The following is a 24,380-nucleotide window of genomic DNA, read 5'->3' as shown; positions in this document are numbered from 1 at the left end:
ACTGACTCACTGCATTTTTGTGTCCTAAATACCTGTCGACTGGGTGTGTGACCAAAGAGTAAAATGTCTCTTTTTTTATTAGCACTTACGACCAATTTTCTGCTCTGAGACACTTTGTGGATACTGGCCCAATGTTGTGTCCTAAATGGCACCCTATTCCCTATTGTACTGGTTAAAAGTAATGCGCTATGTAAGAAAAAAGTAGTGGTAAAAAGTAGTAACATTTTGGTACTTGAATGTCTCTGGTTCAGACCTCGCCTCTCTGTGTTGTCTGCTCTTCTGCAGGCGCTGACACTGTACACTTTAGCCCTAGAACCAGGGATTTTGGGGTTTCTAGACAACCAAATGTGTGTCTGTGAACGCACTGTGTGTGTGTTGGAGCCAGTGCTAGCTGCAGGTCCAGTTTCCAGCTCTCTCGCACACACGCCCACACACGTTGGAGCACTACCTGGAGAGAGGGGGGGAAGGAAAGATTGCTGTATGTGTGTTCTGTATGCCTGTTTGTGTGTGTCCTCTGGTAGATTTGCACTCTCTCTCTGTCTCTCTCTGTGTGTGTGTGTTCCTGAATGTTTAACTGTGTGTGGTGTAATCTCCCGTGGGCAGATTCTGCGAGTCGACTGAAAAATCTGCTGTGTCTGAGCGGTATGCATGAGATAACGAACAGCATTAGTTCTGGTTTTGGGGTTTTCATCACTGGTTATTTGGACGTATCAGGATTGAGCGAAGGCGGTGCTTAAGCTACTTTGTCTTGAGTGTTTTGGTCATGTGCACACCCTGGGGTGGGGTGGGGTGGGGGGGGTGGGGCTTTAGCTGAGAGTTTCCTTTTGTGTGGGTGGAGACTTTTTTGCTCTCAACTCTCAATTTCTAACAAGTATGAACTCAAGTTAATCACGCAGCTGACCAAATTACGCAATATTTTACTTCTGGGTTAACAGACATTGTGTGTTGTAAAGATGCTTGGCTGTCCCCTGTAGCAGCAGCACTAACCCAGTGGATCAATAATGTATGTGTGTTTGTCAGGAAGCTCCGATCTGACACACACACTAGGCTTAATAATGTACGGGTGTTGTTTTATCAGGAAGCCCTTCAGAAGATCCGCCAGAAGAACACCATGCGCCGGGAGGTGACCGTGGAGCTCAGCAGCCAGGGCTTCTGGAAGACTGGCATCCGCTCTGACCTCTGTCAGGTAGGCAGGCGAGATGCTTTGCTGCCCCACACGCACACAGTGTACACTGTACTCTCCGAGACACAGCAAACCTATGCACAGATCCATGCACAGATGCACAAACATGGATGCACACTCACACATAGATATACACCCGACCACCTGTTTGGTTATTCTAGCATCATACCATCACGTCAGCCACGCATAGCAAACAAAGGCACATGGCGAGCAGTTTCTTGGCCGGTAGCTAGAGGCGAACACTGACGGCACATCAGCCCTCTCATTCTCACACACACCTGCCACCACACAGACACAATCCCTCCTACCCCTACACACACACACACACACACACACACACACACACACACACCTGCCCCCACACAATCACTCCTACCCCTACACACACCTGCCCCCACACAGACACAATCACCCCCCCCCCCCCCCCACACACACCTGCCCACATACACACAATCACTCCTACACACACACACACACACACACACACACACACACACACACAAAATCACTCCCACACACACACACACACACACACACACCTGCCCACACACACAATCACTCCCACACACACACACACACACACACATACACACACCTGCCCACACACACAATCACTCCTACACACACACACACAATCACTCCTACACACACACACACACACCTGCCCACACACACACAATCCTGCCTCCACACAGACACTATCACTCCTACCCCTACACACACACACACACACTCCTACACCCCTCCCCATCGTCTCCTACTGAGTACCCAGTGAGTAAATTGGTCTGGGAGTGGACCCATGCTAATGTTATCTCAGCCACTCGAGCAGTAGCCTAATTTGAGCGAGTCTGATGGGTTGAGACACTGAGACACGGTCTTGCTTTGTTAATTGGGTGGTTAACAAGGCCTTAGAGTGGTGTAGATGTGGGCGGTGGGTATGCAGTCGAGGGCCAGGGGTGGGCTGACTGATCAGCTCTGGGGCTGTGTGGGTTAGTGGTTAGCACAGAGAGAGAGAGATAAAGACACACAGGGAGAGAGAGAGAAAGGAACAGAGGGAGAGGATGGAGAGAGAGAGAGAAAGATGGAGCAGAGGGAAAGAGAGAGAGCGAGCGACGCAGCTCATTTGACTGACCTGTAGGAGCCTCGGGCTCCCCTGGTAACACTAATTAAAACATGCAGCGCAGCCTGCTCTTACGCGGTGGTGCCGGGTTAATGGGTGTTCCACCGCTACACATCGCTCCCCCACTGTTCTCCTAGTACGGACTGATGAGACTCCCGCTAATGATAGCTCGTATTGGTTACTCTCTTTCTCTCATTTACTCCCGCAGTCTCTCCCTCGCCTCTCTCCTTCTCTCTTTCTCGCTCGCTCACTCCTCTCTGTCTTTGTCTTTTATTTGTTTTCTTTGACACTGGCTATGTTTCTGCACAGGCAGGTTTGTGTCACCAGGTCCTGATTCGTCCGTGTCAACATTTGAATTTCCCCCACAACTCTTAATTTCTCCTCACGGCGAAGAACACATGCACACTGATTGGACTCGTGATTATTTCATCTCCCTCTCTGTCGAAGCGCCACTTAATAATGACTGGCTGATTTGATTATGCCATGCTCTCTCTCCCTTCCCTCTTACCGTCTCTCTCCACCTCTTTCTCACTTCGTCCACTTATCTCTCTCTCCTCTCTCTCTTTCTCATCCCCCCGCAGCATGCTATGATGTTGCCAGTGTTGACCCACCACATCCGCTACCACCAGTGTCTGAAGCACCTGGACGACCTGATTGGCTACGTCTTCAAGGAGCGCTGTCTGTTACAGGTGAGAGAAACACACGCACACAGCCAGTGTAGTCCCATCAGGGCTGGGGCCTTCCAGAGCTCTCAGCATTAGCCTCAGTGCTTCCTCCAGCACTATTGGAGAGCTGTCATACAGAGACTGATACATTAGAAAGTAATGTGTTGTGTTCGTGCTTAAAGAAAGGGGGATGGCTGACTTGTTGCCTCACGATCATACACTCAAAGACCTCTTACCCTTTCATTCACAGACAAAGATCCCACTAATTTACCATGCCTGCTTCTTTTGACCTGCTTTTTGGTATGTCTGAAAGGGGTAGGGGGTAACAAACATGGCAAATTAAAAGACACCTAAAGACCTAGTCATGATTTCTGCATTTTCACGGACCCTGTAACACCTCCCTAATTTAGGTGTGTGTTATTGTGCGCGCTTGCATGCATGTGTTAACCTGCGGTATTGTGTGTCTGTCTGTCTGTCTTATGTGTGTGTGTGTGTGATAGGAAGTGGCCTTATCTTTGTGTGGTAGTAATGATGGCCTGTCATCATTATTCTTAAATAGAAAGCCCTGGCTGATGGTAGAGGCCTTACACACTAGTAACACCACCAGTCCATTTCCTGTATTTCCCTCTATTGTCCTGCAGGGGAGCTCTAGATTACAAGATCATTTTCAGTTAAAGATGTAGTGACGGTTGGAGACATGCAAGCATCGTCGAGGATCTCCTGCCTGCCCCCTCGTCTTCTGTTCTTTAAACAACCATCTCCACCTCTGTTTTGTCTCCCCTGCTCTACATTCTCTTCTCTTCTACCACCCCCACCGCTCCTCTCTTCCCTCACCCACCTCCCCCTTCTCCCCAGGAACAGAGTAGGCCCGAAGGGCCTCAATAATTAAACTGTAAAACTTCCACAGCCCCATCTCAGATGTCATCTCTCTCTCTCTCTCTCTCTGTGTGTGTGTGTGTGTGTGTGTGTGTGTGTGTGTGTGTGTGTGTGTGTGTGTGTGTGTGTGTGTGTGTGTGTGTGTGTGTGTGTGTGTGTGTGTGTACATACATACATGCTGGTGACACGTGCAAGAGGCACCAAAGTGGATCATGTTTTCGAATGTCTAATTTCCAAAATAATTAATGTAGTCTAATTTATGCTCCAATTCCTTTCATTTTTTAAATTTATTTTGTCTCTGAGACAATGATTGATCTTGCAGAAAGGGTGTCTTTGCATTGATCAAGACAACATGTTGCTGCTTATACATTTTTTATGTATTCATATAACAAAATGTGTCTGTCAAGTTTCAAACTGTATCCCAAATGGGACCTTATTCCCCTTAGGCCCTGGTGAAAAGTAGTGCACTATATAAGGGGATAGGGTTCCATTTGAGACATATACAGACTTTCCACCTGAGTTATCAAATGTATTTATAAAGCCCTTTTTCCATCAGCACATGTCAGAGTGCTTATAAAAAAAACATCCTTAAACCTCAAACAGCAAGCAATGCAGATGTAGAAGCACGGGGGCTAGGAAAAACTCCCCAGAAAGGCAGGAACCTAGGAAGAAACCTAGAGAGGATCCAGGCTCTGAGGGGTGGTCAGTCCTCTTCTGCCTGTGCCGGTTGGAGATTATAAGAGCCATTAAGGCCAGATCGTTCTTCAAGATGTTCAAAGGTTCATAGATGACTAGCAGGTTCATCTATCACGATTACTCAAGTTTAGCCAAAGGCTGTTGAGCAGCCAGTAGACAATGCAATGGTCAGTACATCCGAAGCCCCATAACTTCATGCAGTCATAATTTTGACAGACAAGCATCCTCTCCAGCGATAGCGATGGAATGTAGGATTATGAGTGTGTTTTAAAATATATTTTTTTAACAATGCATCATTCCTACAACGGCCGAAGATGTAACATGCGTTTCCCAAAATACCCCTCAGAGGGAACGGTCGCAAAGTGCGTTGTTGGATCATGAGTCTGTACTGATAGGATCAAATGAAAGGGAGCGCTGCTCTCTGATAGGCTTTCTCTATTCAAGTCTTTCCTTAACATATTTGAATTATTTCACAATACTGACAACGGATCAGCTCCTAGGGAGATATGACCACCTACGGCTGCAAATATTAAGGCGTGCCTATTCTAATGCCTACCCAATAAAAATGCACTAAATCACAGATTTGGCACATCATTGCGCACATGTTAGGCTACACATCATGAATTATACTGATACCATTACAGACAGTAGCCTACCAATAGCAAAATAGAACTCAAATGATTGAACATGACATTTATTTCAATATGATTGAAAGATTACGGTTTATTTTAATGCAATCATCTCGGTTTTCATTTGAAGCGTCTTTTTATACAGTGCTTGTTTGTATCAATGGCAAAGAAAGTGCAACTTTGTATTTGTAGGCAACTCTGTTCTGAAGTTGTAATGGTCACATAGAGACGGATAACCCACAAAGTTTATAGCGGAGATCTTCTGTGTATAAAGTGACGTGGGAGGGCAAAAATGCATCTAACGACACATTTAGCTGTTTAACAAGTGGTCTGAGGCAGCCGTTAGATTCCGAGTGTTTTCAAGTGTAACGTTAACTCTGAGAAGGAGGATTAAGTGTACTGTCTTTGCCACTTGATGGTTGCATCCCAAAAGGCACCATTTTTTTCTGTACAGTGCACTTCTTTTGACCAGGGCTCATAGAGTGCCATTCGGGACACAGCCGATGTGTCTGACATTTCTCTGTTTGACCAACAGGGATCATTTAGAATTCCAAGTATTTTTGTGTCAACCTTTCAGACAAGAGGACAGAGTTGTGCTAGACTTCTACTAGTGCAAGGTCAAATAGTTCTGAACTGTTGAACGCAGTTCTGTTTCTTTTAGTTACAACAAAAATTGATTTGTTTCTGTTCAAGGATACAACCCTGGTGGCGTCTGGACTGATGATATTGAAACCCCCTCTGTTAACTTTTTACATGTATCTCATTGGAGCTTGAAATTGATTTTAAGTTGGAAACCCGAGCAGTCCTTTGAGAGGAGAGATGAGTTAGTGTTTTTGCTGATAGAAGCTACATTCTGATAATGTTAGATTGATAAATGCTCGGCACGTCTTACTGAGAGTATTATATATTCTCTTTTCCCTGTTTCTCCTTGGTTGACGATGTTCGGATTAGACAGACGCCCTGCTTTCCAAACAAAGCACAGTGGTGGGGAATATGTGTGGATCTTCCAGTGTGCTAACTGGCTTTATTTGTTCCATAATATTTGTTTTATTTATACTTCTTTCCATTTGATTCATATTTTTGGGATGCTTATTCGGATTAGTACATACTGTAGCTCAATTTATCCATTCAGATGGTGACACATATGGTCCCAGAAGAGGCACCATGAGCAGATTCTGACTTCTTCTCCCTCTCTCTACAGTTGGCCATGACTCACCCCAGCCACCACCTGAACTTTGGCATGAACCCGGACCACGCCCGTAACTCCCTGTCCAACTGCGGCATCCGCCAGCCCAAGTATGGGGACAGAAAGGTCCACCACATGTACATGAGGAAGAAGGGTGGGTACCTACGGTAGAATACAAACGTGCACACGCACACATCATTAATATTGATTGATGGATGTTTCTGTTGTCTATGCTGACTAACCAACCTCTGTCTGATTGGTCAGGAATCAACACCTTGATCAACATCATGTCTCGTCTTGGACAAGATGATCCCTCCCCCTCCAGGTAGGCCCTACTTCCATAAGGAGGTCTAAGCAATGTCCCCAACTTCTGATGCAGGGGTTATTCTTTTTCCAATCCATTATGTAATGTACACTCAAAAGTTTAGAACACCTAATTATTCAAGAGTCTTTATTTTTTTTTTATTACTATTTTCTACATTGTAGATTAATAGTGAAGACATCAACACTATGAAATAACACACATGGAATTATGTTGTATTGGAGATTCTTCAAATAGCCACCCTTTGCCTTGATGACAGCTTTGCACACTCTTGGCATTCTCTCAACCAGCTTCATCTGGAATGCTTTTCCAACAGTCTTGAAGGAGTTCCCACATATGCTGAGTACTTGTTGGCTGCTTATGGTGGTTGGAAACAAAAATCTCCAATTTGGACTCCAAACCAAAGGACACATTTCCACCCGTCTAATGTTATTTGGTGTCCTTTAGTAGTGGTTTCTTTGCAACAATTCGACCATGAAGGCCTGATTCACGCAGTGTCCTCTGAACAGTTGATGTTGAGATTTCTGTTACTTGAACTCTGTGAAGCATTTATTTGGGCTACAATTTCTGAGGCTGGTAACTCTAATGAACTTATCCTCTGCAGCAGAGGTAACTCTGGGTCTTCCATTCCTGTGGCGGTCCTCATGAGAGCCAGTTTCATCAGAGCGCTAGGTTTCTTTCAAAGTACTTGACATTTTCCGTATTGACTGACCTTCATGTCTTAAAGTAATGATGTACTGTCATTTCTCTTTGCTTATTTGAGCTGTTCTTGCTGTAATATGGACTTGGTCTTTTACCAAATAGGGCTATTTTCTGTCTACCCCCCTTCCTTGTCACAACACAACTGATTGGCTCAAATGCATTAAGAAGGAAGGAAATTCCACAAATAACCTTTTTAACAAGGCAGACCTGTTAATTGAAATGCATTCCAGGTGACTACCTCATGGAGCTGGTTGAGCGAATGCCAAGAGTGTGCAAAGCTGTCATCAAGGCAAAGGGTTTCTATTTGAAGAATCTCAACTATAAAATACATTTTGATTTGTTTAACACTTTTTTGATTACTACAGGGGTTCGTCCTTTTGAAAGTTGCAACGTTCTGCGGCACAGTTTGCATGGTGCCACAGAATTCTGACACATTATTTAAGTGTCAACAACTGGTACCATTAATGCTAGTTTGACCACCAGATGTCATCTTTGAGAAGCATTTGATATCCTTCAATAGTGGCTGTACTAGAGAATTTAAAACCTTTTTTTGTAAGAACATAGTAAATTGGACACAATTGTACATTTTAAGAAAGGCTAGGCTGTCCTTGTAAATAAGAATTTGTTCTTAACTTCTTGACGCTACCCATCCCTTAAACGGGATAATTGTCATCAGCAACCGCTGAGTAGCATAGCGCAACAGTCAAATAATATTACTAAATAATATTCATATTCATGAAATCACAAGTGCAATATTGCAAAACACAGTTTTGCAAATCCTATTGCTTCTTACTTCAGTATGCTCTTTAAATAAAACCTACACCACTTTTAACAGGACATTAATCAACACTAGTGAGACTCATGTCGCCTACGGTAGGCCTACAGTATATCGTAAAATATTACGTGACTCTCCGCCGATAATTACATATAGAGGATTGGAGGATTCTAAGTTAAAACCAAAATGAATGAGTGAGTCACTCAGCTTTATGTCGGTGCCGGGCTATATGACTGTGCCATTAACTTGATAATATATAACGATATTTTGGAGGTTATTTCGTTTTCAAAAAATGAAAGTGAGCGATTGTGATCTGAATGAAGGCCAAAGTAATATTTGTGAAGGCCAAAACATGTATTTCTGTTTTTAGAGGGGGAGAAACACTGGGCCAATTGTGTGCCGCCAATAAAGGCCAAAATAAAAAGGGAAAAAATAAAGGGAACACTAAAATAACATATCCTAGATCTGAATTAATGAAATATTCTTATTATATACTTTTTTCTTCACATAGTTGAATGTGCTGACAACAAAATCACACACAAATTATCAATGGAAATCAAATTTATCAACCCATGGAGGTCTGGATTTGGAGTCACACTCAAAATTTAAAGTGGAAAACCACGCTACAGGCTGATCCAACTTTGATGTAATGTCCTTAAAACAAGTCAAAATGAGGCTCAGTAGTGTGTGTGGCCTCCACGTGCCTGTATGACCTCCCTACAACGCCTGGGCATGCTCCTGATGAGGTGGCGGATGGTCTCCTGAGGGATCTCTTCCCAGACCTGGACTAAAGCATCCGCCAACTCCTGGACAGTCTGTTGGTGGATGGAGCGAGACATGATGTCCCAGATGTGCTCAATTGGATTCAGGTCTGGGGAAAGGGCGGGCCAGTCCATAGCATCAATGCCTTCCTCTTGCAGGAACTGCTGACACACTCCAGCCACATGAGGTCTAGCATTGTCTTGCATTAGGAGGAACCCAGGGCCAACCAGCATATGGTCTCACAAGGGGTCTGAGGACCTCATCTCGGTACCTAATGGCAGTCAGGCTACCTCTGGCGAGCACATGGAGGGCTGTGCGGCCCCCCAAAGAATTACCACCCCACACCATGACTGACCCACCACCAAACCGGTCATGCTGGAGGATGTTGCAGGCAGCAGAACGTTCTCCACGGCGTCTCCAGACTGTCACGTCTGTCACATGTGTTCAGTGTGAACCTGCTTTCATCTTTGAAGAGCACAGGGCGCCAGTGGCGAATTTGCCAATCTTGGCTGTAAGCACAACCCCATCCTGTGGACGTCGGGCCCTCATAACACCCTCATGGAGTCTGTTTCTAACCGTTTCAGCAGACACATGCACGGCCTGCTGGAGGTCATTTTGCAGGGCTCTGGCAGTGCTCCTCCTGCTCCGCCTTGCACAAAGGCGGAGGTAGCGGTCCTGCTGCTGGGTTGTTGGCCTCCTCCACGTCTCCTGATGTACTGGCCTGTCTCCTGGTAGCGCCTCCATGCTCTGGACACTACGCTGACAGACACAGCAAACCTTCTTGCCACAGCTCGCATTGATGTGCCATCCTGGATGAGCTACACTACCTGAGACACTTGTGTGGGTTGTAGACTCCGTCTCATGCTACCACTAGAGTGAAAGCACCGCCAGCATTCAAAAGTGACCAAAACATCAGCCAGGAAGCATTGGAACTGAGAAGTGGTCTGTGGTTATCACCTGCAGAACCACTCCTTTATTGGGGATGTCTTGCTAATTGCCTATAATTTCCACCTGTTGTCTATTCCATTTGCACAACAGCATGTGAAATTTATTGTCAATCAGTGTTGCTTCCTAAGTGGACAGTTTGATTTCACAGAAGTGTGATTGACTTGGAGTTATTGTGTTTAAGTGTTCCCCTAATTCTTTTGAGCAGTGTATATCCCTGCTAATAGCCATAATGGCACTGTACAGTGTGTTTGAAAGAGTATTTTCCAGTAAGCAACAATGCTTTTGTTTGTGTATGCTTTTACTTGTGGATAATAAAGCATGTAAAGCATTTTGACGATACAAGCCACCTGCATTTGTTTATTAGGCTATAGCAGAACAGCATAACAGTCCGGACGGCCCTTGCTTTGCCTGGTGAGCAGTTGGTCAAGTTCTGTTGTCAGAAGAGGAATGGAAATGTCAGGGTGAACCAACAACCTGATGAACCCGTACTGTATGTTGACTCTGCCTGTCGGAGGTGGAGTTCCAGAGCTCACAGGTGTACCTGGCATGGATTGTGACTCCCATCTCGTTCCTCGCCCTCTTCAATGCGCCATTCTCAACCTGTCTCTCCGCCAATGCCGCCTGGTTCTGGGCCAATGCATTAGCTGTCGCCCTTTCTCTGCCCTCCTATAATGTTTCTCTTTCTGCTGGTCTGACTTCAATGTCTCAATCTATGTGTTCAAAGTTTGAATCTGATCCATGTGCACTTTCATCAGATGAGCAGAATGGTACTGCCCTGAGCCCCCATCGATTACAGTGGCCTATGATAGGAACTAATCTGAATTAAAAGGGACTCCAACACACATGCTGCGTACACATTTTAAGAATCTAGCAAAATTAACCGCTTTCTTGGCAACCTTGCGTTTTTTTTTTCGGTACGTCCCGTTGTCCAGCATTTTGTCCACTGATCTCCAAGGGTGGTTGTCGGCATGTTTGTATGATCTATTTTTTTTTTACATTTATTTACCTTTACCTTTAGTTTTGGTGATTCTCTCAGGCTCATTTTCAAGTCCTCTTGTGGTTACTGTCCTAACTTTGGAACGGGTAACACCATAGAAAGAAGCTGGCTTAATGAAAACGATGTCCATTTTGTCTCTTCTCTTTGGTCGCAATGCCATTTTTTTGCAGGTAGGGGGATGTTCCCACCTACAGTAGCCAGGCTATAAAGAGTCTATTGTCCTGCTAATTGGGCTACAAGTGTTTGAAATCTTGTTTTGAAAATGTCACCAGCTGGCCATCACTACTGTAATTAAAAACACAGCATCTTGTTTAGATCTTGTTTACATTCTTTATTGTATCCACAATGTCACAAATAATTAGTATCTACCTTTCCAATTCCTTTTAGAGTTTGGGATTTACAAATGTGTGCTTTTCATGTCATTTTTTGTTAAATCCATTTTGGTTTAAGTATGACTTTTGAGTGACGCCTTTAGTGAGATGTCTAATGCTTGAATATTTAACCATATCTGCCCTCCGAATTCATATCTAAGGGGCAATTTTCACTGCATTATTAGTTACATTGTTTTAGTTTGAATGTGCAGACTGGCACTAAGAACAGCGGGACTGTTTCCCTAGTCAGCACCATTATTAGTGCAATGCCCCTTAAAACCTCTTTGGGCTGCAATCCCGTTAAAGGGATGAGATGACAACAGCCAGTGAAAGTGCAGGGCGCCAAACGCAGGAAGATATCACGTGGTATGCGCGTGACCAGGACCTGGCTCTCTGCCATACCACTGACTCAAACAGCTCCCATCCAGCTCCACATCACAGTAGAAGCTTCATTCAAGGTTCTACAGACTGTTGACATCTAGTGGAAGCAGTAGGAAGTGCAAGCAGATCCATATCCTACTGTGTTTTCAATAGGCGATGAGTTGAAAATCGACCAACCTCAGATTTCTCACTTACTGGTGGATTTCTTCTCAGGTTTTTGCCTGCCATATGAGTTCTGTTATACTCACAGACATAATTCAAACAGTTTTAGAAACTTCAGAGTGTTTTCTATCCAATACTAATAATACTATGCATATATTAGCAACTATGACTGAGGAGCAGGCTGTTTACTCTGGGCACCTCTGTTCACCTTTCATCCAAGCTACTCAATACTGCCCCTGCAGCCATAAGAAGTTAGTGTTGATCCCTGCTACCCAGTGGGGTCCACCCTCCTCCCTTCCCCATGGGCTCGGTCCATCTTCTGTACACGGCTCTGCGGCCCATCCCGTGCCCCCTGCCCTCGTGCCTTGAACGCCCACCAGTGTTTCGGTGGAAACAGCTGGAGAACTGCAAGGCAATCCCAATGTGCGCCACTCGGGAGCCATGAACAATATATATTGTCCTGCTAATAACAGGGTTAATATATATCTGTGAGAATATCCAAGGGGCTTTTTTTTATATAACTTATATAAAGATTTCGTTTTCAAATAACGTAAAATGAGCAAGAAAAAGGCCATTCTTGAACATGGGGTGAGACATTGTTACTAATTTGTAAATAAAGCCAATTTGTTATTTAAAATTATTTATTTCTGTTTTTAGAAGGAGAGAAACCAAAAACCTAGAGTCATCTCATGGGTCTCCCAGTCAAGGACCACATGGTTATTGAACCAGCATCTGTAACAACACAGCTTGCACTGCTATGCAGTATCTTAGACCGTTGCTCCACTCAGGCGCTGTACAACATGACTGGTCGGGAGAGTACTACAGTAAGAGCAAAATAATCCATTCAAAATAAAATAATTAAAACCTTAGTGTAACAACAGTTTTATTAAGTAATACTGAAGTCGTGCACAATTATCAGTTTCTATTTAGGTTTATGTTGCCCATTCATTGTCAGAGACACAGTAGAACCCAAAAGCATAATCAGTGCTCTAACTCCCCCTTGTGCTGGTCTGGAGCAATGAAGTGGTGACGCAGGGTACCGTACTAAACCACAAATGACCTCTTAAGTCCCGCAGCATAATTGCAAAACTTTTAGTGGAGAAACCACTGTACATGATTCCATATGTATTATTTCATAGTTTTGATGTTTTTACTATTATTCTACAATGTAGAAAATAGTAAAAATAATGAAAAACCCTTGAATAAATATGTGTTCTAATACTTTTGACCGGTAGTGTATACCTAGCGAATGCAATGTCCCTATGCCAAGCGGTTGCTGTTTTGCTATGACCTAGTACGGTTTGGCCCTGTACTTAGTTCCACGAGTGAGCTTAAGCATCATCACCAATCTCTGACGCCAGGGGCCATTTTTATTCTATAACACCTTTGCATTGTGTGCTATAGATTTGTGAAAGTTTGAGGCTGAATGAATACACTTGCGAAGAATGAATAAACTTGATTCAAACATGTACAGGCCGTATTTCAGGTCGCTATTGGATTTTCACCCCTGATATTTGTCAGATTGTGTTGATTTGGTCTGTCTGAGACCTGTGGTTCCTGTGTAAATGTCTCATATACGATAGACTGAGACCTAATAAACACCTCTCTCTCCTCTCTGCCTTCATGTCTCTTACTTCATTTCTTTCTCTCTCTTTTCAGGATCAATCACAACGAGCGGCTAGAGTTTCTCGGCGACGCCGTCGTGGAGTTTCTCACCAGGTGAGATTTACGTCCGTCAGCTCTTTTTCTCTTTCTTTGACGGACGCCTCCGCTAATCGAACATGGCGACAACTCCCCCTCTTCTCCCCCCTCTCCTCCTCTTTATTCTAGTCTGTGATTTCCCCCTAATTGGGTATTCGGTTGTAATTTCACCGTAGCTCTTTTCATAGGGCCTGCTGAAATTCTCCATGACAACTAGCAGTTAGCTATGAGAATGTTGCGTGTGTGTTATTGACTGAGTCACTCCCAGGTGAGAGGAGAACGCTGTGGTCCAGGCACCACTCCGCTTCCACTGCCACACCACTAATGACATGGTGCTATTATTACTACATTGACATTGTCGCTGCAACTCTACCTAGATACCTCGGCTGTGTCCCAACTGGAACCATAATCCCAAAGCTGTTATTAAGGCAAAGGGTGACTACTTTGAAGAATCTCAAATATCAAATATATTTTGATTTGTTTAACACTTTTTTGGTTACTATATGATTCCATATGTGTTATTTCATAGTTGTGATGTCTTCACTATTGTTTTACAATGTAGAAAATAGTAAAAATAAAGAAAAACCCTTGAATGAGTAGGTGTGTCCAAACTTTTGACTGCTACTGTGAATATATACAGTATGTATATATTGCTACTATATAGCAATACTACTGCTGACTGCTGGATTGAACATTTTTAGAACTCGACTATCAGGAGCCGGGGATATATAGAATATTGAAGTGTTACAGAGTGAGCTGGCTGATTTGAGATGAGAGATCTTGAGATCTTTCATGGCCATTTAATGCTTCATCTATTCACCACAGGCGTACCTACCTACGGTCCCTTTAAAAATGTCAAGGCTTAACACTTCTTACCAAGGTCTTTTTTAAGTTCGATCCCTCCTCTCTTCTCCTTCACCTCTCTCCGTCCTTGTCCTCTTCTTATTGTCGGGATTTATCACAAACAACCACATACTGTAAGCTCTCACACCTGTGCTGCCCAGTGGACAATGCATTCTAGAAAAACTGTTAACCTAGATACTGATTTTTATTTATTTTTATCAAGGCTAGAAAACAAAATATTGAAAGTATAATATTTTATTTGTCACATGCGTCGTAAACTACAGGTTTAGACTAACAGTGAAATGCTTACTTATACGGGTCCTTTTCCAACAATGCTCTGTTTTCTCTAAATAAGCTTTGTTGTACAATTAAAGGTCAATACACTGCATTTCAAACAGTCAGCAATAATCTAATGAATTCAGGGCCTGTGGAATTATAACTAAGCTAAATATTAGCCTTCTACAACCATAAGGCCCACTAATAATTGTATTATTTTATGTAAATTGTTTAACCAGCTTTTTTTGTTGTTGCAATAATCACCGACCGGGATTTCAAGTCTGCCTATGAAAATGCCCTTTTTGTTGCAAATGTAACAAGAACCATTCACAATGCACATCCACTAATAATGACCAACTTCTTATAGCAGACTTTATAGAAAATGAACTCGGGTCTCAAACAATATCTCGAGCACAAGCCCAAGTGCTAGTGAGTAGCCAGCTAAACATTCTATTTCAAGTCTAGCCAATTTGGTTCTATTTGCTTGCTAACAATGTAGAACAGTTGAACTGTTACGAATACACTCTCCTTTCCATCTCCCAACTATTTTTAACAGCCTGCGCAGTTTGTTCAGATATTGAAATCAATTGGCCTACCTTATAAGAAAATAGTTATTTCTCAGAATGAGAACAGGTTGCTAATTCCTTTATATAAATGTATTTTTTTGCTCATTGTACATTTATGAAACACAAACTAGACAGCTAGCACATAAATAAGTCTGTGACCAAAATGTGTGGCACTGCGCACGACAAACTGAGCATGAATTTTCCACAATTTTGTTTATTGGTACTCTCATTTTAGTACGCACTTCTGTGCTCTACATTTTGGGAGTTGAGACAACCTTTCTGATGATACCATTTTTATGTTCTCACCTACTACATTAAAATAGTGTCTAAGCGTTTCGCTGTCCATATGACCGATGACCGATTCTGTTGGACCAAACCTAAAATGCAAATAGCGAGTTTAAACTGCTTGTCCGAGAGGAAGAATTGATCTTTCGTCTTTGTTAGTGGCAGATGGAGGGGCTTGGTGTCTGCAAGTGAGAATGTACACAGTCGAGAGGAGACGAGACCAAAAATACAAAACGTTCCTAAAAATGAAATTCTGCAATACAGGCATCTGAAACATGTCGTTAATTCGATATATCGCCCAGCCCTAACTGTGACCCATGGTCAGCCACCTTGGATAATAACAAGTCTTTGGTTGCCTGCACACAGCTGGGGATCTGTCCCATCGTTGGCCATGTCGGATCTAATGGGTCTCTGGTTGGTTGCCTGCACACAGCTGGGGATCTGTGAGATTGTGACACATCGTCAGCCATCTTGGATCTTACGACTCTGTTTATGTTTCCTGTCTCCACAGTGTTCATCTGTACTACCTGTTCCCCAGTCTGGAGGAAGGAGGGCTCGCCACCTACAGAACAGCCATTGTACAGAACCAGCACCTGGCCATGCTAGCAAAGGTGAGACTTTTTAGGGACAGTTTCCAGGAAAATTATTCTCCATTGAACGTATGTTTAAATCCTGGACCAGGCTTAGTCTGTGTCTGGGAAACCGGCCCATAGTGCAATACTTTTGAACAGGGCCAATGGGGATCTGGTCAAGTAGTTCACTATGTAGGGCAAAATTCGCCAACTGGCAGCCCACTGTTAATTTTATTTCTCTTAAGTTTTCATTTTTTATTTTATTTTTGGACACAAGACTATAAAAACAAATCAGCTCCAAGTGATTTTAAATTAGGCCATTTGTCCCAAAGTATTCCCACGCATAATAGAGAGAGATATGTGATCGTCTACAAATATCAGCAAGGTTTGAAATTATTGCTTTAGACATTTCTGTTGGAGCTTGTTACTGCACATTTTTTTGCTACAACTTATGTTAATTGGCCATGTGTGAGTGCATCAAAACCGTGATGTGTCATGGGTAAATTGTGACCGACTGACTGATCTACGAATAATATTGAGTAGTTATTTATGGTGCAAGATTATTTGTAGATCATCTTAAAAATAAAAGATTTGTAGGGGATAGGGTGCCATTTAAAACACAGCCTAAGACAGTTCTACTCTAAAGGTCACAGAGTGTGGATATGAGCAGCAATAAGAGAGTGTTCACCACAACGATGGATAGAAACCTGTTTTTATTGTTTCTGCCTCTCCTTTATAACTTTCTTGTAAGAGTACACAGGGGAGAGAAGTAATTCTGTCTCCATTCCCCCCGCACCACCCCCCTCTCCATCTCTGTCTCTCTCTTTCTCTCTCACTTCTCTCTTCTGTCTGTAATTAGAGTTAAAAGGTTGTTGTTCTTCAGGTCTAGTATTAGTGTTGCAGGTTCCCTAGGGACCATTCCCAACTTCCCCCATTCCGAGATGCCACTCTCCTGAAGCAGCAGCATATTACCAAGCTCACACACACACACAAAACACACACACCTCTCGGCCGCTCTCCTGTGGCAACAGCGTATTGCCAAAAACACGGCAAACACCCCTGCCTACCATACTACTGGCACTGTTGTTGGAGAAAGAACACTTATCATCCCATGATGTGGAGAAAAGCAATTAAATCTTTAATCTTTCATGTTGCTCCCCCCTGAATACCAAGATGCAGCTGCCTGCATTCATGTTAACGCTATCGCTGGGTGCATGAATCCCAAGTGGCACCCAATACCCCTATATAGTGCACTACTTTTGACCAGAGCCCTATGGGTCCTGGTAAAAAGTAGTGCACTACTTAGGGCAATAGGGTGCTGTTGGGACGTAGAGGCACTTTGGCTCGTTTCAATTTGCCATTTACGGGAAAGTGAGTGTGATACAATATGCAACGGTTGCCAAGTTGTTTCCCAGTTCTTCTTAAGCCAGCGAAACATCTACTCCTTCTCTGCACAAGAACACTTGTAATTATCTATTGAAAAATGTTTTCAGAAAGCAACAGGCGTAAGCCGACACTTCACTTGTAAAACTTGAAAGTCGAACAGCAAGTTCCCTGTAAGTTAGTGAGGCCTAGTATTTATATAAAAAAAATTCCCTTCCAAATGTAATTATCACGTTTATCTTTCTAATTAATGAATCGGCTGAAGTTGTTGATGCATAGTCATGTATTTTAATTTTAATTTGGTAAAGTAGCTACATTGCTATTACTGCAAACAATACTTGATATCAACTGGAAAATAAGACTGCACAAATTGTTAATATAGAAACAAATGCACAGGTCACTTATTTGAGAAGATTGATAATATTTGAGATGAAAACAAACAAATATGACTCGCAAATGGCACCCTATTCCTTATTTAGTGCACTCATTTTGATCAAGGCCCATAAGCTCTGGTTTAAAAGTAGTGCACCATATAGGGAATAGGGTGCCATTTGGGACCTGCACATTGCGTTTGAGATGTGACAGGCTGCCAGCCAGTGACAGGCTGGTCTCTACCATGGCCCTCCCTACGCGATCCCTGTCCCTCCAGTAGAATGAAGGTCAGCCCTATGATTTATCAGTTTTAAGTCATGTTTATCTGTCCTGTGACTGTCCGCTCTTCCAAATGCTCCTGTCTGTTGCTGCATCCCAAGTGTCCTGTCTGTTGTTGCATGCCAAGTGGCACCCTATTCCCTATATAGTGCACTACTTTTGGCCAGGGCCCACACAGTGAGAGCTTACAGATCAGGGCACAGCTGTCTCTCTCTCTCTCCTACAGACTACAGACCTTTTACTGTAGTTGAGTGTCATGCAGAACAGAACAGTATAGAGTCACTCGGACTGGCGAAATCTGAACCTTTTCAACCCCAAAAAATCACCATCTGGCCGGTCGCTGTATCAGGTAAACATCGAAGTGGCCAATGTGTAGTTGTCATAGTCAAAATACCATCAGGAGAAATCGTTATCATATAACAGCGAAAGTGTTATATTAAGATAAGTACTAGCTTCAGGCTAGCGGGCTTTCAGACCACGCTAGTAGAAAATGTGCCAAGCTGGACCAACAGGCCAGTGAACGGTTGCTTTTCCTAGTATTGCATGGCACAGATTGTGACTGTATGTGTTGGTATGTTTCATGCTTTGCCAGAAACTGGAGTTGGATCGCTTCATGCTGTATGCCCACGGCCCAGACCTCTGTAGGGAGTCAGACCTGAGACATGCCATGGCCAACTGCTTTGAAGCACTCATAGGTGAGTGTACCGATGTGTGTGACTGTCTCTCTCTGTCTCTCTCTGTATGTCTTTGTTAGCTATGTACCGTAGCTACACTGAACAAAAATATTAACTTAACTTGCAACAATTTCAAAGATTTTTGCTGAGTATTTATATAAGGAAATCAGTCAATTGAAATATTTTCATTAGGCCCTAATCTATGCACTTCACATGACTGGGAATACAGATATGCCACTGTTGGTCACATATATCTTTAGAAAAGGTAGAGGCGTGGATCAGAAAACCAGTCAGTATCTGGTATGACCACTATTTGACTCACCTCCTTCGCATAGAGTTGATCAGGCTGTTGATTGTGGAATGTTGCCCCACTCCTCTTCAATGGCTGTGTGAAGTTGCTGGATATTGGTTGGAACTGGAACACGCTGTCGTAGACGTCGATCAACAGCATCCCGAACATGCTCAATGGGTGACATGTCTGGTGAGTATGCAGGCCATGGAAGAACTGGGAGCTTCCAGGAATTATGTACATATTCTTGCGACATGGGGCCGTGCGTTATCATGCTGAAACATGAGGTTATGGCGGCGGATGAATGTCACGACAATGAGCCTCAGGATCTCGTCACCGTATTTCTGCGTGTTTCAAATTGCCATTGATAAAATTCAATTCTGTTCATTGTCCGTAGCTCATGCCTGCCCCATACCACAACCCCACCGCCACCATGGGGACTCTGTTCACAACATTGACATCAGCAAACCGCTCGTCCAAACGACATCATACACGCCATCTGCCCAGTACAGTTGAAACCGGGATTCATCTATGAAGAGCAAACTTCTCCAGCATGCCAGTGGCCATCGAAGGTGAACATTTGCCCACTGAAGCGTGTTACAATGCCAAACTGCAGTCAGGTCAAGACCCTGGTGAGGACTATGAGCACACAGATGAGCTTCCCTGAGACAATTTCTTACAGTTTGTGCAGTTTTGTCACACAACACAGATGTTTCAAGTTTTGTGGGAGCGTGCAATTGGCATGCCTACTGCAGGAATGTGCAACAGCGCTGTTGCCAGAGAACTGAATCCTAATTTCTCTACCATATGCCGCCTCCAACGTCATTTTAGAGAATCTGGAAGTGTACACCCAACCGGCCTCACAACCGCAGACCAGAACCTCCACGTCCAGCTTCTTCACCTGTGGGATCATCTGAGGAGATAGGAGGGGGGTGCTGTGGAATATTTCTCTGTAATAAAACCCTTTTATGAGGAAAACTAATTCCGATTGGCTGGGCCTGGCTCCTTCCTCTTTCTTACTCTTTTCGTGTCTCTCTTTTACTGTCTGCAATCTCACTGTAATAAGTAGTGAATAAACATATGTGATGCCACAGACAGACAGAGGACCCAGTGAGAGAGGGCCTGGCTGTCAGAGAGGCTGAGGAGCCTCCAGTGATGGTTTTGGATCACTAACTCAAAATAGGCCCCTCATGTCGAGACGTACGCTTGCGAGTGAGCAAGCGCACACAAGCACTTGCGTTGAAATTGCTTGTCTTGATGTGCCTATTCTTTTGTGGCACTTCTGTCATCTCAACTTCTGTTTTTGGCTCCAAGGGTTCCTGAATACCCCTTTTACCCCCCCTGTCTTGTCTGTCTAACGCTCTCTCTCTCTCTCTTTTTCTTTCTCTGAGACAAACCCAGAGTGGAGTAGATGTCATTTCATCCTGTTATCTGTTTCACGGGAAACATGTATATAACACACAGCAGCTCCCACTGTAACATACTCTCACACTTTTTTACTCACACACACGCACGCACACGCACAAGCAAACATCCCAGAGAACGAGTTTCTTTTCTTCTTTAGATGCTTCATTTTGGAACGTATCATTTTTAGACATCACTGATCCTTTCCCGTGCCCTTTAGTATTATTCACAGAGAAATTCAGATATTTTTTCGCAAATCTTTAATTTGTCCTTTTTATAAGAAGAAATATGTAATCTGACATGCATCTACGTCTATCTTTGAAGAGCGTAGCGAGGAGCGGATGGCTTTAAGGGGTTGTTGGATGTGTTTAGTGACCCTTGTTTTATTTGTTTATGCGCCGCCGTGACCCTTGAACCCTGGCTATGCAGCAAGTAGTGGGAAGCAGCAGATATCCTCCTACTTTGCATGGGCAGACTGACTCTCCTGTCTCGCTGTGGCACACACAGACACAGTGTCTATTTCTGCTAACCTTGAGGCAGGGCCACTCTGTGCCAGGGAGTGAGAGAGGGAGAGGAATGAAAGAATGGCGGGAGGGAAGGAGAGGGTGAGGGGTGGAAAGGTGGAATCTGCAATGCAAATAGACGCCCGCAACCCTGCATTATTCAAAATGTTAAATGGATAATATAGCTTTTTTTTTAATCGCTCGTCCTTAACTTCCGTTCTCATTTGAGCTCTTGTGGCCCTGTTCGCCTTTACATTCTCATTCTCACTTTACCTCTTGTCATGGAAACAAAATACTTTCTCCCTCAGCCTAGTCGGTGGAGCTGCAGCACATCTTCCCTCCTCCCTTTCCCCCACCCCCTTCCGTCCTGTAGAAACGGTTCCAAAGAGGAAAGAATTGAAAAGAAGAAAGGAGCTCCGTTCTGTTTTATGGCCCTAATTTCCTTGTACAGTTGATCTGTGGATTATAGTGTGTCAGCATCTGCCAGGAAACGCTGCGGTGCAGATGATGGATCATTGTGAGGCCCTCTCTTCCCTCTCGTCTCTAAGCTCTTCCTATTAAAAGAGAGGAGGGAAAAGGATTATCTTTCAGTGGTCTGAATATCAGATTTACACAATGTAGAGACTGTGTATTCACTGAGTGAGAACAGCTTCATTGTTAATTGTTGCGGATGGTGGCAGTGGAGGGATAGTTCTCTGTGCTGCTCTTCTTTCTCAATCTTTCTCTCACCCTCTCTCCCCCTCAACCCCTTTTAGTTTGGAATAGTTAAGATGTTTGATGTCGAAATGTAATCAGCAGGCTCTGTGCGGCGACGGCGGTGGCAGAGTTTCATTTATATTTTAGTTTGGTTTATTTTGTCGTTAATGTGCCTCTGCTTTTTGTGCCCGTTGGGTGGCCAGGCTGGAGCAAAATGGAACGGAGAGGGAGAAAAACTGCTTTATTTGTATTTGATGGATTTGAGCCAATGCTTATTTGAATAATTCATTTTATGTTATTAATGTGACTGTCAGACACTGATATTTGGAGCCCTAGACCCTGTTTATTGGTCATTGAAAGGGCCTCTGGGTATACATTTTTTCCCCCTAAAGATAACTGTAGCATACATCAGTAATGGAGGTGGTCCTGTGTTGCTCAGTCCGTAGAGCATAGTGCTTGCAACACCAATGTTTGTGGGTCTGATTCCCGCTGGGGCCACCTTACATAAAAATGTATGCACACTCTCTAAGTCGCTTTGTGTAATAAAGCATATATTATGTATTTTATATAGTCACTCTGGATAAGAGCCACTGCTCAATTACTAATGTAAATGTAGCAGCAGCCTTCCCCTAAACCTGACGCACGAGAACATGCATATTACAGTTGTTAATAACATGTATGGCCCTGGTTTGCGTACCAAATGGCACCCTATTCCCTTTATAGTGAACGACTTTTGAACAGAGCCCTATGAGCACTAGAAGCGATATAGGGGGTCATTTGTGAAGCATCCTAGGTCTACAGTGCCTTCAGAAAGTATTTACGCCCCTTGACTTTTTTTCTAAATGTTGTTGTGTTATTACTGTTGTAAACACCTTTGGCAGTGATTTCAGCGGTGTCTTTTTGAGTAAGTCTCAGAGCTTTTCACACCTGGATTGTACTTGTTTTTGTTTTGTTTTACACATCTACCAATCTGTGCCCTTTGAGGCAATCTGAAAACGTAAGGTTACTTCCGTAATCCCGGTTCTCCAATATTATGAGTGTGATCTCACCTGTGGGGTTTTTGTACCGCCTTTTCTCTTGGAAGCACCAATGGAAAACTTCTGTTGGAGACGGGCAGAGTGGTGAATGAGGTGCGACCCACATTTACATAAAATGAGCCACTCTCCCGCCCTCTGGTCATCCTCATGCTTGCTTCTCGTCCTCACGCTCTTGCCAACAGGGAAATGTGGTGAGATATCTCACTCATAATATCAGACAACTGGGGTAATGCAAGTAAACTTAAGTTTATTAGTTTTGATATCTCATGTGTGGGGATATGGCCAACTCCCGTATCGCTAAACACGCCAGGGGAGTCCCAATATAGCGACCCTCAGAGGTCCCCTAACTAAGGGAGTGTGTGCCAAGGATGTGCAGAAAACAACCCATTGGGAAAACCTTGTGAAGTGAGTGACAGACCAATACATGGCTAATATCTCAGTATAATGAGACCTGTCCCAAAAACAGTGCCCAGGAGGTGAAGTCCTCTATAGGATATTTTTATTTATTTTATTTAACTAGGCAAGTCAAGTCAGTTAAGAACAAATTCTTAATAACATTGACAATCTACCGGGGAACAGTGGATTAGCTGCCGTGTTCAGGGGCAGAACGACAGATTTTTACCTTGTCAGCTCTGGGATTCAGCAACCTTTCGGTTATTGGCGCAACGCTCTAACCACTAGGCTACCTGCCGCCCTGTGAAATCACCCTTGCCTTTATACATAATTTCTTGCCTTCTTAAAGTATTCAGAACCCTTGACTTTTTCCCAGTTTGTTACGTTACAGCCTTATTCTAAAATTGATTAAATTGTTTTTTTTCCTCATCAATCTACACACAATACCCCATAATGACAAGCAAAAATAGGTTTGTAGAAGTTTGTGCCAATTTATTACAAATAAAAATGGAAATTTTAAATTTCCGTAAATATTCAGACCCTTTCCTCATACTTTGTTGAAGCAGCGATTACAGCCTCAAGTCTTCTTGGGTATGACGCTACAAGCTTGGCACACCTGTATTTGGGAGGTTTTTTCTATTTTTCTCTGCAGATCCGCTCAAGCTCTTTCAGGTTGGATGGGGAGCGTCACTGCACAGCCATAATCAGGGTTCAACTCCTGGCTCTGACTGGGCCTCTCAAGGACATTCAGAGACTTGTCCTGAAGCCACTCCTGCATTGTCTTGACTGTATGCTTAGGGTCCTGAGTGCTTTGGCGCAGGTTTTCATCAAAGATCTCTCTCTGTACTTTGCGCCTTTCAACTTTGCCTCAATCATGACTAGTTTCCCAGTCCATGCTGCTGAAAAACATCCCCACAACATGATGCTGCCACCATGCTTCACCGTAAGGATGGTGCCAGGTTTCCTCCCGACGTGACGCTTGTCATTCAGGCCGAAGAGTTCAACCTTGGTGTCATCAGACCAGAGAATCTTGTTTCTCATGGTCTGAGAGTCTTTAGGTGCTTTCTGGCAAACCCCAAGTGGGCTGTCATGTGCCTTTTACTGAGGAGTGGCTTCCGTCTGGCCACTCTACCATAAAGGCCTAACTGGTGGAGTGCTGCAGAGATTGTTGTCCTTCTCAAAGGTTCTCCCATCTCCACAGAGGAACTCTAGAGCTCTGTCAAATTGACCGTCGGGTTCTTGGTCACCTCCCTGATCATGGTCCTTCTCCCCCTATTGCTCAGTTTGGCCGGGCGGCCAGCTCTAGGAAGAGTCTTGGTGGTTCCAAACTTC

At 43.7% G+C, this 24,380-nt stretch overlaps 1 protein-coding gene across 3 annotated transcripts in view; it reads left to right on the top strand.

Annotated features, from left to right (window-relative positions):
- Positions 1-24,380, top strand: part of LOC139420430 (drosha ribonuclease III) — a 138,043-nt gene that overhangs the window by 27,489 nt on the left and 86,174 nt on the right. For all 3 annotated transcript variants that reach the window (XM_071170555.1, XM_071170557.1, XM_071170556.1), the window contains exons 16-22: positions 1,079-1,186; positions 2,885-2,992; positions 6,371-6,509; positions 6,620-6,680; positions 13,435-13,494; positions 15,958-16,057; positions 18,645-18,747. In XM_071170555.1, the coding sequence (XP_071026656.1) occupies positions 1,079-1,186; positions 2,885-2,992; positions 6,371-6,509; positions 6,620-6,680; positions 13,435-13,494; positions 15,958-16,057; positions 18,645-18,747 (679 nt within the window). The remainder of the gene's footprint in view (positions 1-1,078; positions 1,187-2,884; positions 2,993-6,370; positions 6,510-6,619; positions 6,681-13,434; positions 13,495-15,957; positions 16,058-18,644; positions 18,748-24,380) is intronic.

Source organism: Oncorhynchus clarkii, chromosome 11 (genome assembly GCF_045791955.1).
Source record: "Oncorhynchus clarkii lewisi isolate Uvic-CL-2024 chromosome 11, UVic_Ocla_1.0, whole genome shotgun sequence".
Lineage (NCBI taxonomy): Eukaryota > Metazoa > Chordata > Actinopteri > Salmoniformes > Salmonidae > Oncorhynchus > Oncorhynchus clarkii.
This window is presented reverse-complemented; position numbering and strand designations above follow the sequence as displayed.